General features: G+C 53.5%; 3 protein-coding genes across 3 annotated transcripts; 2 read left to right on the top strand and 1 right to left on the bottom strand.

Moving 5' to 3' along the window:
- Positions 1-1,305: 1,305 nt before the first annotated feature.
- On the top strand, positions 1,306-1,895 carry PG986_002032 (uncharacterized protein; the record flags this gene model as incomplete). Its single annotated transcript, XM_066838254.1, has 2 exons — positions 1,306-1,347; positions 1,398-1,895. 2 exons carry the CDS (start codon positions 1,306-1,308, stop codon positions 1,893-1,895), a joined length of 540 nt encoding a protein of 179 aa, XP_066707147.1.
- An 830-nt stretch (positions 1,896-2,725) lies between these two features.
- Positions 2,726-3,743, top strand: PG986_002031 (Protein rds1; the record flags this gene model as incomplete). Its single annotated transcript, XM_066838253.1, has 2 exons — positions 2,726-2,898; positions 2,954-3,743. 2 exons carry the CDS (start codon positions 2,726-2,728, stop codon positions 3,741-3,743), a joined length of 963 nt encoding a protein of 320 aa, XP_066707146.1.
- A 3,916-nt stretch (positions 3,744-7,659) lies between these two features.
- Positions 7,660-9,697, bottom strand: PG986_002030 (uncharacterized protein; the record flags this gene model as incomplete). The annotated part of the gene is made up of 3 exons (XM_066838252.1): positions 7,660-7,891; positions 7,960-8,355; positions 8,499-9,697. 3 exons carry the CDS (start codon positions 9,695-9,697, stop codon positions 7,660-7,662), a joined length of 1,827 nt encoding a protein of 608 aa, XP_066707145.1.
- Between the last annotated feature and the right edge of the window lie 3,803 nt (positions 9,698-13,500).

Below are 13,500 nucleotides of genomic sequence, written 5' to 3'. Positions count from 1 at the left end.
CTGGGACTACTGGACTCGGATACCTTGTGTATGTATATCTGTAGACGGTTAGGCATCGTATCCCACTCCCGTCGGGGGGCGGGAGTGGCAAAGTTGCCCTTCAAACGTCCAATAGAATGGCAGGTACAAACAGGAAAGGGCAAGAAGCTGGGTTCCGATCCCCATCGTGAGAAACAAACGGCACTGAAGCGAGTTTGACGGCTGTTCGGGCCCGTTGACGGGCGGAAACTCGAACGCCAATGTGCCCAGAGGCCTGGGAGGCTGTTATTTACTTAGTCATCAGACTAACACAGCCAAGGACGGTCTGAAGCTGGAGAGAGATATCCCCGGCCAGGTAGCCTGTCGAGCCAAGGTGTCAGCTAGATGAGACTTGACCGGATGACAGCGATGAACGTTTCCCGAGACGGGTCCAGAGAGAAGGGGGGAGGAGGAGGTACATCACTGGACAGTGAAACACCCGAGGCATAATGCGGAGCACAGAATCACTATCTGGCCGAGAGGGGGTTTTCAGAGATCGATTGTCCATCCTGCTTATGTGCTTGCGGAAACACGAGGATCCGCGTGGGCGATCACGGCACGGATCGGGACAGGTGAGGCAGCCCGACAGCTGGGCACCTACACGCCATCAAATATGGCTGCAAAAGCTATGTATGTAGGCCTGGTGGCATGGACGGGGATTTGAGATGATATGCAAGCCAATGGCGGCTTGAATGCATGCTGTCGTCGATCTCCCTCATGCGAGTGGCTCGTAGGTTGTTCATCAAATCCAGAGATCCAACGGGAGGAAGATCTTCCCGGGCCGGATAGAAAGAGGCAAAAGGAATCCCCAAGGGGATGGAGAAGATCCAATGACGCAGAGTCACGGAAGCCGTTGAACCCATGTTTTCAAAACAACAAGGGCTCCAGCTCCTGGCGAAGGGGGGGCTGATAGTTCCCGTCTGCTACACAGGCCGAACCGAGGGAGGGGTACGCAGAAGGCCTGCTGTGCGCCTACAGGCGTTCTTTTTAGGTGGTAGTCATTTTAAGTTAGCGGGTATCGGGGGGTGGTAGGGGCCGTAGGGGCCACCAGCAGCACCACCGTTCCCCTCCCCACGTGTGTGTTTTGAGCCTCCCTCCCGTCTCCATCTCCAACTCCTCCCCCTCTCAACAATTGGCCCATTTGGCCTAGGTTAATGTTTGCTCTATTCGGTGGAGAAACAACATCGGAAGAAAGAACCCTTCTTTCTGCATTGCCATCATTCATGCTGTGTGTGTTGGGCCTCGACACCACAGGACGGAACGGTCGGGTAAATGTCTGTCGCAAACATGACGAGCCGTCGGGGTCCCGAAGATGGACGTATCGTACGTGTAAGTACCTACGTATGTCGTCTCTAGATCAATGAAAGAGAGATGCTTAGATGGGTATCTTGGGTACCGGTATGCATGTCAAGATTGGTAAACACAGACATGGGCCCGACGTTCCAAGATTCGCTTACCCCCAAAGGGGCTACATGATCTCGTATCCTAGCCTGGCATCACATCTCCGTGGCCGTCTGCTGCCAAGGTTCCGCGAAGATGACTTCCAGGCCTTTTGCCGCCCGCCGTTGCACCGGACAGCAAGCAATCTACAGGTACTGACTGGGGCTCTTGTCGAAACCAAGTGCACTGTGCTGCGTGCTGTCAATTTTCCTCGGCCTGCGCTGAAATCGGGAAACAAAGGCCGTCCCAGTGTCCAGTGGCAGTGTGGAAACAGGCCCGTCCGGCTGAGCGAGCTGTTGCCGGCATCCGAGCAGCTTCACGACGAGTTGCAGCAGGCAATAATACCCAAGCCAAGCGCTTGGGAGAAGGCATGCTTTGCTTGGTTCTGCTGGCGATGCCACACTGCAATCCGCTGCAAAGTCACTTCAGCGGCATAGCCAATTGCAGGTTTCAGGGCTCGGTTGCCAGCCCGTCCGTTCTCTTGGTGTGCGCTTGGAGAGTCGGCTGAAACGGCATCTGAAGCAGATCACGCCCCCTCATCCCCTCGGGCCCTGAGCTCCCCTGCTGGACGAACCCTGCCCTTTTTGGCCCTGACAAGCAACTCTTCATCCCAACTTTTTTTCTCTCTTTCAATCGAGCTTGTCTGGATGCCGGGCGCTGATTGGCTCCGTGGCGCCTCTCTGCGCTCGTCGTACTGGGCATGTTTCGTTTGATCTCTGCGACCCTGGCGCCTCGGCCGAGTGTCATTGGCCAGCGCTGCTGCTGCCCTCCCCAACTGGGCAACTTTGAAGCTTGTCTCTCTGCCATCTCAACTCCACTGGCACCCCCCATGGCAGCACGGCACCGGCATCTCGACTTGCGACGAGCCTTCCTCGCCTCCTCTCCAGGGCCTGTGCCAGGGGGCAGCTCTGGAGCCTGGGAAGACCACATGCCGTCCACCGGGCAGCCCTCCTTCCGTGACCCGCCCTGCTGAATGAGATCTCTTGGCCGACAAGCTTGGCCATCTACTTTAACAGCCCAGTAGCCCACGCTTCTTGGTGACATCCCATTCTCTTCGTCCCATCCCGTGTCTTCATCCAACTTCGAATTAAAAGCACTGGTCTGCTTCTTGGGATCATTTTAGCTTTTGTCTCTCTTTTACCACTTTTAATTCTTCTAATCACCCAGGTGGGCCTTCAACAAACAGCCAAGCTAGTCTTGCTTTTTCGTTCTATCACGACCGTCCTACTTTCCACCACCTTCAGAAAGAAACCCATAATCAGACAACATGCCTTCCATCATGAAAACCGCCGGTCTCCTGGCCGGCCTGGCCGCCGTTGCTACCGCCCTGCCCGCTCAGCCCAAGTTCACCGCCCGCCAAGAGCGCATCTACGAACTCACAAAGCGACAGACTGCCGCCGAGGCGGCTCTCGGTCTCCAGGATGTTGACATTCTTCAATTGTGAGTACTGCTTTCGTTTCGTCACGCATCGAGCATTCCTCTAACTGTGTTTTAGCGCCCTTACTCTGGAGTGGCTCGAGGGTACCTTCTACCAACAAGGATTCGCCAAGTTCAAGGATTCAGAGTTCGCTGCTCTGGGCCTGAACACCGCCCAGATTGCCGATCTGAAGCAGGTTGGCCAGACCGAGCTGGAGCACGTTGGTCTCCTGCAGAGTGCCATTGCCCAAGCCGGCGTCAAGCCCGTCCAGCCTTGCGAGTACAACTTCGGATTCACCGATGCCAAGGGCATGGTCGGCACCGCTGCCGTCCTCGAGAACGTCGGTGTGTCGGCCTACTTGGGAGCTGCTCCCCTCCTCTCCGACCCCAAGATCCTTGCCACCGCCGGCTCCATCCTCACCATCGAGGCCCGCCATCAGACCTTCATCCGTGGTGCTGCCGGTGCCACTGCCATTCCCCAGGCCCTGGATACCCCTCTGGGCCCCAAGGCCGTCTTCTCTCTGGCCGCGCCCTTCATCAAGTCTTGTCCCGATGGCTCCAACCTGATCCTCACTGCCTTCCCCACCTTGAAGATGACTTCGGCCGCTCCTGCTGCTGGCAGTGTCATCGCTGCCGGTACCCAGGTCAAGCTTGAGAGCGAGGCTTCTGCCTCTGCCAAGTTCTGTGGTTTCACCAACGCCAACGCTCCCGGTGGCACTGCTTTCGTCGAGTTCAAGGACGGCAACTGCGCCACTCCTAGCAACCTTGCTGGCATCACCTACCTGACCCTGACCAGCGACAACCCGGCGACGGGTGTCCTGTCCGACGCGATCACCTTGGCCGGTCCCATGGTGCTCATGGTCTCATAGATGCCCAGCATGGCGGGTCAGTCGACCAAACCCATTCAGCGAGACAGCGGGCCGCAGCCGAGACAGACGAGGAAGAGATGGCGCGCGCCTTGACGCATATAATGAACGTGCAACCTACAGCACGGGGACTATCACGATGAGTCAAGACGCCCACGATGAGAAGAGCGCCGCGGAACCAATCGGACACGAGCAACCCAAGTGGAAGAAGTTCTTGGTCGGTAGCTCGCATAGTACCACCAGTATAGAACTAATACAAATTTGGATTGTTCCTTATCACTTCCACGGCCTCTTCTTCTTCTTCGTCTTCTTCCTCATCTGTCTCACTGTGCATTTGCCAGGCCGCTACAATACTTCACTTCTTTGGCAAAACGGCGGTCTTAGGCGGAGGATACTTGGTGATAGCCAGGGGTGTCTCTCTCGGCCAGGAAGCCAACAATGCCTGTATTATTCATTATATCTTTTTGTTGCGCATCTACCTCAAGTAATTTACAAGGGTTGGGAAAAGGGCAGGTGCATTGCGTCATGTATAGAAAGAGAGGGAGAGAGAAAGAGAGGGCCACACACTATATTGTGCGATTAGATACCCCATGGGCAGCCAGAGATGATGCGCTCTCTCTGAAGACGGCCTCAATTTTTTATGTCACCAGCTAGTTATTACCAGCTTCGATTTTTTTCCATAGCAAAACAACAGATAAATTCAAAAAAAAAAAAACACTATATAGATCATCAACCTTCACCCCAGTCTCAAAATTGAAATCAAACCAGCCTGGTGTGACTCGTGGCTTGGGAGATGCAAAGAGGGAGGCTTTCTTGGAAGTTGTGAGGATAGGCGACGGCCCGTGCTGGAAATTAGATATAGTTGTGACAATGGCTGATTGGTAGACCGGCAACATTTCTAGGGACCTGGCTGAGACGTACTAACTGTATCTGATTCCAGGGGAGGGATAGGTTGGTGCCGGTGCTTTGGGGGGGGGCGTTTGAGATGCTGAGATCTGCGGGTATACTAAATCTGGCGGGCCACGTCAACGTACAGCCGGCGGGCGGTACAATCCGCGCAGCCTGTTTCGTTTCTTGAATGATTCGTGCTCCCTGTGGTGAGGATTCGTAGGTGGTTGGGCTTTCTCGTCCCCTATTCTCATTTCCCTTCTCTTCTTAAGTGGTAAGAAGAAAAACATCACTCGGTGTATATGCGGTTGGATCGCTTCTGAGAAGTTGCATTGATACCAGGAGCTTTTAGCAGGCCAGGCATGCACAGATGGCGAGGTTGCAGCTGGCGTGGGGTGGCCGAGCTAAGGTTAAATGTAAGGTTGATGGGTAGGTAACGTGAATTTTGATTGGGCGGCCGTGTAAGGTGTGAATGAATGAACAGTGGTGGTGGGGGTTTGGGTGTAGAAGCAAGCCAAAGCTGAACACGCAATTTCTGTTACCTACTCTACTCCCTTGGTATTGATGGGTCCGGACGGGTATCGGCTCTGAGAAGGGGACGAGGGGACGATGGCTGGAAAGACGGAGAGGAGAAATAACGATGGAAAAGGCACAGGCAGTAGCAGAAAGAGCGATTGGGAAACTGCATGAGAGAATCATGCCAAGTTGCGAGCAGCTCAAGGAGAACGTTGAAAGAGAGTGGCGTAAAAGGACCTCCTCAGGTTGTAAGCCTACCGAAGAATAGCTCATCAGATGATGGCAGTGGCTCGTTGGGCGGCCACCAGCATCTGCGCAAAGGCCGTACCAGTCGCCTAATCAATTCACTATCAGGTCAGTGTATTAACATCTCTCGTTACCCTTCATGTTCTCGAATGTTTGGATATGATGACAACTGGGAATCTCTCTGAGCTACGCCGAAAGAAAAATATCTTGTTGGTAAACTGATCCTTGACCAGGACGTCCTCACCTTCCACACACCATCCTGTCCTTTGGATCACAGGGAAAACCTGCTGGCTTATTTTGATTCTCCTATCCAGATAACGGGCGACGTTTTCAAGGAAAAAGTTAATCCATTTCCAGGCGCTGTCGGGTCTTGGCTTCGGTTGATATATTGGCCTTGCGTCAAACAACAGTCCGTCACCATCCGCTCACGATACGAAAACCCCCAATACAGCCATCCCTCATTATTTGGCAGAGCACTCGGGCTGGAATAACAATCCAATGATCAGATGGGCAGTACAATTGGGATCTCGATTGACTCGTTGCCCTTCACCTCGCCGCTACAACAAGGACCACACTGATTGCTCCAAATCATGCGGACGGCATAGGTGCAGACCAGGATAACTACCGTTTGCCGGACGTAGTGTGAACTGGTCCAGTAACATTGGCCCGTCCAAACACACGACCTCTCCCGTCGCTTCTTCAAGTACCTTCCGACGAGAACAAGGCACTGACGGTACCACGATCAAAAGCAAAGGAACATGCAGCATTTCTTACACAGGCGGAATTGAACTGCTTATACTGACCGCCATGAAAACCCACCAATAATACGGATGCCACTAAGTTGAGCCGCCCAAACACACTCTCTCCCAACCCAAGCATCGAAATGACGAGATAATCTTGAGCATGCGAGCTTCACGAAGCACTGAGCACGCAACAGTTTACTTACATGGTTCTGAATAACGATCGTCTGCCTCTTAGTTCGACTTGCTAACCTGCTTCAATCCATACTAGGTAGCGTCCAATAACGGAAGGTCATTGACAGCGGGTTTCCTTCCGCCTTGCTTTTCTGTCGTGGCCCAATCCCCAGTGCATGAGTTGATACCTACCTCCTACCGATGCTTAGCACTCGCTTCTGGCTCTCTGATTCCCTTGAAAAAAAAAAAAAAAAACGGGAGAGTGACAAAGCGCGTTTGAGACATGACGACATCAGCCCAACTTTAGGCAGGTACATGTCGCTAACATGTACTACCGTACCTTCTTCCACTTCGACAGAACGACGCTAGCTGGCTCCCGAAAAAAAAAAAAAAAAAAAAACCATGACTCGGATCCATATCAACACATTTCAATTTTTCTTCAACCTCCGTTTCCTTTTTCTTCATCATTTCTGATGAACACTTCTGCCCTTTACCCTTCCGCTCTATTGAGATGGCTCGGGAGGCTCGGGATCGTGGCATGCTCTGCCGCAAAAAAAAAAAAGCCTGGACACCTTTGCTAATATTCAGCTCACATGCGCAATGTTGCAGATCATGGTATGTACCACCGAAACACCTTTTTCCCTCTAAGAACCAAGCCCCCAAAACACAACGGACCTAGTTGGCCCTGTTTTCATGATGAAAAGACCATTACACCAACTGAACCTCTAAACAATCTACATAACTAGAGCGTTATGTTGAAGTTACATTGGAGACCTGATCTGAGCAAAACACACAAAGACCATGAGTTTGGTCGAGCCGCCACCCCGATATTTCTCAAACGCTGTATAGGAATGCCTTTGCTAACTCTATTGCGTTTGAAGTTTAGATAATTACGTGTCCATGTCTTCAATATGGGAAGCCCACTGCTTTATATCGGCAGCGAGGTTGTGGCCACACCACACCAGGCATATATATTTGCGCATGTTGGTCGTGACATCTTAATAGTTCCTGCGTATCAAGACGTGACCAGTAGTAGCCATCAGATAATACATAATTCGCTCATTCATAAACATCGCTTTAGTATACACCAACCTACAGCCTCGTCCACATGTGAACCAGTAACTCTCTCCCGTCTAAAAAGACTGCCGTCCCCATGCATATTGTGAGTATCTTAGTATCGTATCGTCTCCCCACCCAATGCCTCCAAAAACACCACGACGCCGGGGTACGGTGATCCAGAGAGGACCACTATATGTAAGCAGCCTCGGGCGGCCAAACATGACTCGATCCCATTTCGTGTACGTCCCTGGCATGGCTGACTGCAGCACCTCCGACTCGACTCCAATTATGGGCATTTACTCAATCATTGCTTCGCCTGCAGTCACCTCGCCGCCCACCGGTGGCTGTCCCTCTAGGTGCGGTCTCTTCGTCTCTCGAGCATCCTGCACCTCGATGGGCCTCTTCTTGTCCTTCTCCCGTTGGCTGACCTCCCTAGCAGCCTGCCGTGCTTCGCGTTCCTGCTTTTCCTTGGCGCGCCGGAGAGCCTTCGATTCGAACTCGTGCCAGTCACCTTGGATATCGGCCAGCCTATAACAGTCTTGTTAGCAAACATATTCACTGTGCCCATGACGCATACGCCATGTCGAAAAACTTACGCGGTAGCTTGTCTTGGCGGTGGCTGCTCCGTCGTGAAGTAGGCATGCTCCAGAACTTCGGCAGCAGTGGGCCGCCTGGCCGGGTCGTAATGGAACATGGAGGTGAGCAGGTCGAATGCCGCGGCGGGGACACGCTCCTTGTACTTTTCGGCAAACACGTTGGGTTTGCGGTAGTTGGGCCTCAACAGCTCGAACCATTCCATCTTGGTGAGATCAGGCCACTCTACCTTGTTAGGCGTGCCGAGGATAGCGTAGATCTTGTCCAGCTGGTTGATCTCGGTGCCATCGCCCGGGAAAATGGCATGGCGAGTAAATATCTCAACCAGCACGCAGGCTGCGCTCCATACATCCACCGCAGCTGTGTACTGAGTTTCACCAAGAAGCAGCTCGGGAGATCTGTACCAAATGGTGATGACGCGATTCGTGTAGTCCAAGCGATGATGCTTCGCATAAAAGCGAGCAAGCCCAAAGTCGGCGAGTTTCAAGATGCCGTCACTGCTCACCAGGATATTGGCTGCCTTGATGTCTCGGTGGAGCACCCCCTGCCGTGCAGATAATCCAATCCTTCAAAGAGCTGCTTGGCCATGTGCTTCTTCTCCGCAGGGTCAAGTTTGTATGAAGGATGGTTGAGCAGACCCGTCAAGTCGTGCGACAGGTACTCGAACACCATATAGCAGCTGTTATCCTCAACCATGACTTCCATGAGGTTGACAATGTTCTCGTGTTTGAGCGATTGCAGCAGTTTGATCTCACGAACAGCCGTGACAGGAAATCCATCTCGTTCGCCTTCCATACGAATCTTCTTTAGGGCCACAAGCTTCTTCGTGTACACGTTAGTCCCCTTGAAAACCTTGCCGTACGTGCCGGACCCCACAACAGATTCGTTACCCGGCTTTCGGAAGTACACGGATTCGGCGCGAACATGTTCGGTCGGCAGCTGGGGACGTGGTTTGGGGCGTCGTACTATCTTCCTCACTCTTCTTGTACGGGGAGGCTCAGGCGCGCGTTGCTGCTGTGGTTGCGGCTGCTGTCGGTTGCGCTGATAGTCGGATCGCGCTCTCGAGGAAGCAGGTTCAGTAGGCGTGCCACGGGGGAGATCTCGATCTCGATGATCTCGGTCATCGACAGGTTGATCTCTTCGAGCAGGCGTCGCACTAAATTTCTGCGAAATCTCGGGTTTAGGGGCAGTGGCCGGGGCCTTGGAAGTGGGCTTGAACGCAAAGCTGAATTTAGGGCCGGAAGGAGGTGCTGCAGCGGCCGGTCCCGTCGGGGGAGCACGGGTTGGTGGTGGCATCTGCTCGGTATCGTCCATCCTCTCAGCGCCCGCATCTTCATGGTGAGAATCGCGAAGTGGCCGTGTAGGGCTTGCTTCGCCCGAATGCTCATTGTAATTGGGAGCTGTGTCGGAATGAGCCGAGCCTGCATAATGTGGACTGGTTTGTTGCGGCGTGTTTTCTCCGGAGTGGCTAGGAATATTGCGACCAGCAGCCGGACCCGTTGGAGCATTGAGGGGCGCAGAAGTGAGACCATTACCCCGTGAACCACCTCCACGAGACGAGCTGAAGCTACTTCCACGAAAGCCACCACGCGAGAAACCACGGCCGGCAGCTGGCCCTGTGGGTGGTTGGGGTGATGACTGTCTTTTGTCGTGTTGAGCTTGTGGGCCTGCTGGTGCCTGCGGAGGACGCTGGTCATTTGGCGAGTATTGCTGCTGGGCACTCCCACTGCCGCGGGCCATTCCGTTGTATGGTGACTGCGGTGCGGATGAGCCATGATGAGACGAGCCAGAAGTCACGTGGGGCGGGGATTGATTATGGCGTGGGTCATTCGAACGCCGGGGAGGAAAAGCTGGTGACATATGTGAATTGTGACTGCTTCGAACCTCGCCTTTCCGCGAGAAGTTCACCTCGATACTATTGGCACCGGATATTGGGGGTCCTCCTCGCTTGCCGAAGCGTGGCTCGTCGCGACGTTTGCTCTTCTTGCGAGAGGCAGAAGGGCCTGTGGGAACGCGTGGACCATTGTCATCGCGAGGTGAAAAAGGCGGATGGCCAGCTCTCGGATGGTCGTAGCCTGGTGAGGTTTGCCGGATATAAGATCCGGTCTCTGATGGGTCTCTGCGCGGCCTTTCTGCAGGAAGTGGAGAATGTGCGTGAGCGAACGAAGACCGCCGAGAATCTGCTCTGGGGGAAAGGCTGCGATCCATTACAGGATCGTCTCTGTTGGACGTCGAAGGTCGATGAGATGCCGATGAAGATGGCCTTCCTCTATCAAATTCCGCGTCGTGTACAGAAATAGGTGACCGGCTCCGGTGCCTTGGATGATGTGAATCTAGTTGATCGGGGTCAGGCAGGTAATGCTGGCCTTGTCTCTTGGAGCGTTTCCTGTCGCGGCGACGGCTGCGATCACGTCTTGACCTCTTCTTGCGTTTCGATGGGGCGGCGCCGTCGTCACGCCTATCCCTATCAGGACTCCGTTCGCGTGCTCGTCGGTCTTCGTAATGCCTGTCGTATCTATCGTCAGATGGAGGAGGCGGTGGCACGTCGTCGCGTGAGTAGCCCCGATCTCGAAATGACTGAACCCGCCTGGAATAAGGCGACAAAGACCGCGACCTTCCGCGATGCGAACCGCTTGCTGGCCCTCGAGGAGGTGGTCGGTCCGTTCTTCCTCGGTCTCTGCTGTCGTCGCCGTGGGTGCTGCGATCGCGTTTCATCGCATCATTTCGGAGAGCATTGAGCTCTCCAGGTGGGGGATAAACTCCAGGTGGGGGATAAACACCAGCGTGGTGTGGTTGATATTTGTTGCTTGAGCGATGCAGGTACTCTTGGTCGTCGTCGGGGATGCGTTCGCGATGATGCAGTCCGATCGGGCGTAGATGATGTTGGTGTTTGTACTCTCTGAGGGTTTGATCGCCTCCAGCTGCTGCTATATCAAAGTCGGCCATTTTGGCAGTCGGGATTTGCTAGCCCCAATGAGTTCGGGCAGGGATGCTGATTCGCGCGTGTTCTCTTCTGGCGTGTGCGGCCTGGCTGGGCGGCACAGTACAGTAGGTACCGTACGCCGTTTCCAGCGAGGTGCAGGCCGCTGGAAGAGCCACTGGAGGGGGTCCTGTGTGCTGTGGCAGCAAGATTAGTGGACAAGCCGCATACCGTGGCTGGAGACCTTGGGTTTCGTACAAATTAGTCAAGCTCGTTCCCACTGTGTGTGGTCTGGTGCCAGCAAGTGAGCAAGCAGCAGGCAGTATTGTATACCAGCCGGAATACAGCACTTCAGCCGGTCAAGCTTGCCTGTCGATTTGAAGGCTGTCAGGACTTTGCCGAGTCTCTCCGTGCTGTTGTGTTGTTGTCTGACCAAAAATGTGGCAGAGCAAAGGTGTCCGGGGCAGAAAACTTTGGCAGCTTTGCGGCCTGTTGAAAAGTGGACAGCCCCTCGAAGTTGTTATCCAGTCTCAAGGTTGCCCAGATCTCAGGCCGGTGCCTTTCCACCAAAACTGGCTCGCGCCGTTACGACTTCTTCAATTTTCCTCGCCCGAAAATTGGATAGACGAACAGACGCGAGTCCCAGTCTTTAATATTGTCAAGGGCCGGCAGCGGTCGATGCATTTGGGTGCACCTTTAGACACTTGCAGCCAGCCCTTGTCGTGGATGGTCGAGTCAAGTCAAGCAACAACGAAAAGCTATCTACGGATTGCTACTCGGCATGATACCATCCATCCTCCTCAGAACACAGCCGTAATTGCACCGACAAGCCTTGCAGTCAGCACAGCGTTTTAACTAGCCCCGGCAAGTGACGATTTGTCCCAGCTTTTGGGAATGTTGATTCTCCCTACGAATCCGCAATCTGCCTTGTCGGTTGAATGCGAATAAGATCATGCTGTTAAGCGAGCGCGATAGAAGTGCAACCCGGAATTGATAACGGGTGGGATTTGCAAGCAGAGGATCCCGGAGTATGCTTGTCAGGGCAAGGAATCATTTCATCACAAAATCTCGATTTCCTTGCTTCCCAAGAAGGCAAATCGGATTTCCGACCTCCAGTTCCACAGTTGCGATACGCAGGTTAGCACTGGAGGCTCAGAACAGAAGTGTCGTTTCCATGAGGGGACCTGGTGCAGGGGCGGTTTTTGCTTCGATGTCTGAGAACGTGAAAGCCGGCCTGCCGTCGACAACTCGCAGGTTGATGTAGCGATAGCGCAGGAGGCTGCTGATTTGCCCGTCAGCGTAGGAAGTCGACATGAGCGGGTAACTGTCAGATAAAGTCGGCTATGTATAGTGAAGATAGTGGAGGTCGCTTTCGAGGTTCGATGATGCTGTGCCAACTTCGTCCGGGATGGCGCAGGCTGAAGAGCTCGGGGCGCGGTATCCCGCCTTAGCAGTGCTTAAATCTCCAAGACACAAGCTATAGAGGTGATTACACCGTGAACAACCCTCGCTAACTGCACGACCCAAGCACAGATCGTGCAGATGAAGAGACCTTCCAAAGTGAACCAAGAAACAGAGGAAGCTTCTGTAATATGATACGCGGTGAAGTCCTTGGGGGACCGTGATGCCGAGCCTCCTAAAAGTCGGCCCAACCGCCATGGCAAGCATCAACGTAACAGAAATCAAACATCGTGGAGAGAACCCGGTTCTCGCGATGCTAATGTCGAGAACCGGGATTCAACACCAACTCCAGTGATTTTCAACCCATCTCATGAACCTGCCAGCTATAGGATCGTTTATTGAGTTATGCCATGGCGAACTGGTTGTGGTTCGAGTGCTCCGGTTCGGGGATTCGAGAAGTACCATAACGCAGCCTTCAACCTCCAAGCAACCGCATTAGGTCGCTCAGGTCCTGGCGATAAATGGGGGGGCCGAATTGAAGAAAAATAAGGACGACAAGGCGGCCTGTTGATGTGATCAAGCGGGTGGGTAAAATAGGTAGGCAGGTCAGGTCAAGTCAGGTCATCTGGGATCATTGCCAACCGCGACACTGCTTGTCCAGTTTTGATCGGATGAATGCCTCGCGCTTGGCGAGACAATAGTAATCATGGTATGGGGCAAAGGCATGATTGCGAAAACAAAAGTCCACCATGATTCTATCAGGGCCAGCAAGGTTTAGGCAATGATGATGATGTTCGATGGATTGTGTATGTAGTGTGCAATTTGTTGGTGTCAGACGTATTGTTGCGGCAGATAGCTGCTGGTTGGTGTGTTTCCGTGCTCCGACCGACCGCATTGACACCTGGTATCTAAGGCACCTAAACTTGGTCAGGCTCTCTGGACAACTGGCTCGCAGTCTGCAGCTAGCCGCCAGCTGCCAGCTCAGGGCATCTTATCGATAAGCCACGGCCTGGGACTCGGTACAATTGAATTGACTCTCCATACCTTTACTCACCGCATAGCTCCTGTAATCAAATGGTTCATTGCCCTCCACCTGCACTTATGAAGTCCTACCCACGCTTGTTTTGTTTACGCTTGTTTTGTTTCTCGTCCTGATCTCCATGCTACCTATTCCCACGTTACTACAAACATGTGGTTCCGCCAAAAATTTTACGATCCCGAT

Source organism: Apiospora aurea (genome assembly GCF_038362705.1).
Source record: "Apiospora aurea strain CBS 24483 chromosome Unknown utg000001l_segment0_segment0, whole genome shotgun sequence".
NCBI classification, from domain to species: Eukaryota; Fungi; Ascomycota; class Sordariomycetes; order Amphisphaeriales; family Apiosporaceae; genus Apiospora; species Apiospora aurea.
The sequence above is the reverse complement of the archived record's forward strand: the minus strand, read 5'-3'. Positions and strand labels throughout refer to the sequence as shown.